Source organism: Solenopsis invicta, chromosome 10, assembly GCF_016802725.1.
Source record: "Solenopsis invicta isolate M01_SB chromosome 10, UNIL_Sinv_3.0, whole genome shotgun sequence".
NCBI lineage: Eukaryota > Metazoa > Arthropoda > Insecta > Hymenoptera > Formicidae > Solenopsis > Solenopsis invicta.
This window is the reverse complement of record NC_052673.1, coordinates 9005262-9008568: the sequence shown is the minus strand read 5'-3', so window position 1 is coordinate 9008568 and position 3307 is coordinate 9005262. Positions and strand designations below refer to the sequence as shown.

The window sequence follows — 3307 nt, the reverse complement described above, 5'->3', positions numbered from 1 at the left end:
GATGGTCGTTGCAAGCATGGGGCAGGAATGTGACCGTCCGGTGATTCATGAGTGATAACCGGAGGGTAGGTAGCGCATGAATTGCTAAACCAGTTTTCTTATCGTACTCGTTTACATATCTACATATAATTAAATAATGCGTAAATTATGAACAATGAATGTGTTACTGTGTTCTCTCTTTTATTATTCGAGCGCACGTATTTAAGAATTGCATTTAAGCGTTGCGCGAATCGATCGAGAAATGTTATAACATACATTCTAGAAAATTAGAATAATATGTGCTCGCATATTAAACATTCTCATTTTAATAGTATTGAGACAGTTCTCGTTTTAACGCTTGTGCCTTAGTTGAAATAGATTTTCATGATTACACAACCGTTATATTTGCCCGTTTGAGTAAATTAGTTTTCGTAATTGCCTTTCGTAATTATCCTTCGAGAAACCGATAAATTAAAAAGAAATGTATTTTATGAGGCGATAAAGCGGTTCAACCCTAAGCTTTCGTTGAAGAAGCCGTATCTCCTTCGAAGGTTATCGAACTTCCTTGTGATCTTTTCTCTCTATCGTTTACGCATGAGCGTTACACCGTCGGCTGTTCACGAGGAAACAAAGGAGTCGATATCCACGTGTTGTGACACGAGATTCGATTTTTGTGATGTCTTTCGCGAGGAAAATTCTGAAATCGATGCCGCTGCCGTTAACATCGAAAAAGAAATAAATCTTCGAACTCTACTCTCGTGGATAGAGTTCGAGAATTGCTCGCATTCGCCGCGGAACATTATCACGATATATAATGTAGTTTAATGAGACACAAATCTTAACTCAATCTTGCCCCTGCACATACACGTGGGTGTAAAACGTCTAACATAAAATAACAACCCTTAGTTTTTTCTTTCATTCACGTTCAAAGTTTACTAAAAAATATTTAATAAACAACCCTCATTAAAATAATTTTAAAACTGTGAATTACAATGTTGAAAGATGTTGTACGAATTTTTTAGATTTTTTAAAATACTTTAAGAGGGTGAAAATAACGTCCGATGCTATTGTCTCAGATAGACCCATACAGGCTGCGAGTGCCAAAAACAAAAACGTGGACGGAGGGTTAGTGTCTTAATGTTATGTCGTACATTTCATTTTACGATATAACTTTTATTTAAAAGTTAAAAATTAGAAGTATACGGAAATATTTTTACAATATCTACTTCTAAATTCCAGCTCTGAAAGAAAATTTATGTCATCTTTGGCGTATATCAAACACAAAACGCATCGCGTAATTCGCCAGACTTGAATGCCTTGGTGCAGTGAACGAAATACACCTTTGCGGATCGTCGAATTGAGTTGCTGAGTATTCGAAGCAGGGGTAATGGGACACGTAATAACATCTGTAGGGTCACGTAACGATCGACATGTCACCATCGTCGCTTTATGGATCCAGCGACAGCTTCGTGGACTGAAATAAACGAGAGCTGAATAAAGATAGAACGCGTATGCCGCGCTTAGAAACTAAGAGGTATAGTTGGAAAAATCGGAGAATAAAGAAAAATAGCGACGAGAATCAATGGATGTTATGATGGATCACTAGCAAAAGTGGGATCCTTCGATAGCGACGAAAAAGCATTATAATAAAATTTTAATATAAATATTAACATGAATATGAGTGATACGTTTAACAGAAAAAATTATGTCAAATAAAAGTGAATCAAATTTAAATAACATTAATTTACTTATCAGAGAGCAAGAAGTCTCGAATACCGCGTTCATGTGTTCTTCGAGAATGCAGAAACATCGTTATGGAGAAACGAATTGTTCTTCTTCGTTGAAAGTTTTCTATTGTGTAGAACGACGAAATGTTTAATTTATACTCCAGAACTCGATTGAATTGCAGGTCTTTCAACTCTCGACCTAGATTGCAAAAATGTCAGAGTGGAATAATTTGGATATTGAGAACCATATTTTAGCGCGAGAAAAGTTCATTTAGATAGGATATGAATGCGCGGACAAATTTGATCGCTTTTTTATTTTTATTATTTTTTTAAATATCTATCCGTGCATGTTCATTGTCGACAAAAATGTTTAAATAGAGACGGAAGCTTTATTCTTGGTTCACAAGTGACGGGGATCACCGGTGCGCGACGGAATAAATGGAAGCGTGGAGATACGGCAAGAGCATGTGCAGACAAAACAATAAAAGTGGATAAGGAATAAATAAAATGGTCGAAAAAAAGGCGAGAAGGGAGAAAGAGACGGAGAAAAGTGAGGAATTGCGGACGAAGGAACAACTTGAATCGGGAGACGGATAGGGGTGGGGAGGAGGAGAGAACGAGAGGGAGACAAACGGAGAGAAAATGTCGGAGAGAGCGGAGAGCCGCGCGGGAGATGAGAGCGAGAGAGGGTGCGAGTTTATAGGGGTTGAGGATGGTAAGCGGAAGAAGGGGAGAAGAGAGGGTGCTGCAGACGCGCCACGACAAGGGTAAATGTACGTACGAATGCACCCCGGATTGGCTTCGGGATGGTTCCCATGGAGACCAATTCGCTCGGCCCGGGAAGTCGTCGCCGCCGCCGCCGCCGCCGCTTCCACCACCGCCATCGCCGCCACCGCCGCCACCGCTGCCGCCGCCACTACCACCGCCGTCGCCACCGCCATCGCCACCGCCGCCGCTGTTACTGCCACCGCTGGTGCAGCTTTCCCTGGAAAATCGTACTACCTCTAAACGTCAAAAAGTTGGAAACGACTGGTCTGTTCGTTACCTGCGGGATCTCGCTGAAGAGTCGCGATGAAGAAATAAAATTGTCAACCGGATCTCCTTCGATGTAAAACTAGTTTAATTAAATTCCAACAAATTACATTTGTTTTGATGGGATTAATTTTGATCCTCCGATAACGGGAGGCGTTTTGTAAAAACGACAAAGTGTATATATGATTCTGTTTTTTTTTATTTTTATTTTTATTTGCAACGTACGCATGTAATTATAAAGATATTAAAAGGAAAATACATAGAAAATTGGATGCTCTTTCAGTAATCCATAAAACATTTGTATTAAAATTTAGAAGAAAAAACAACTTAAACAATGAATTTACTTTTTATATAATCTCTGTCAAAAGTTTGATGTATCAATCTAGAAAAATAATAATTACAAGGGTATCTGCTCCCTCAAAAAACGTACACACCGTCGTATAATTAAATGCACAATTTTCCAATTGAAAATATTGCTATAAATGTTAGCAATTGTCCTCCTTGTTTGACACATTTTATATCGTGTTGCATGTCAATAAATTCAAGAAGGTCGTAGAAAAGTAGACGCT

At 38.9% G+C, this 3307-nt stretch overlaps 1 protein-coding gene across 1 annotated transcript; it reads right to left on the bottom strand.

Annotated features, from left to right (window-relative positions):
• Positions 1-1206: 1206 nt before the first annotated feature.
• Positions 1207-2671, bottom strand: LOC120358863. Its single transcript, XM_039454507.1, has 2 exons — positions 2488-2671; positions 1207-1905 (listed from the first exon to the last, which is right to left on the bottom strand). Exons 1-2 carry the CDS (start codon positions 2645-2647, stop codon positions 1724-1726), a joined length of 342 nt encoding a protein of 113 aa, XP_039310441.1. The 5' UTR covers positions 2648-2671; the 3' UTR covers positions 1207-1723.
• Positions 2672-3307: the final 636 nt, after the last annotated feature.

What these genes read in the sequence shown, in the direction of transcription:
- LOC120358863 (XM_039454507.1), bottom strand. Translation starts at nt 2,647, where the DNA reads ATGGCGGTGGCGACGGCGGTGGTAGTGGCGGCGGCAGCGGTGGCGGCG. An exon ending in AGCCAATCCGGGGTGCATTC is followed by an intron (nt 1,906 to 2,487) that starts GTACGTACATTT and finishes TTTGCAATCTAG; the next exon opens with GTCGAGAGTTGAAAGACCTG.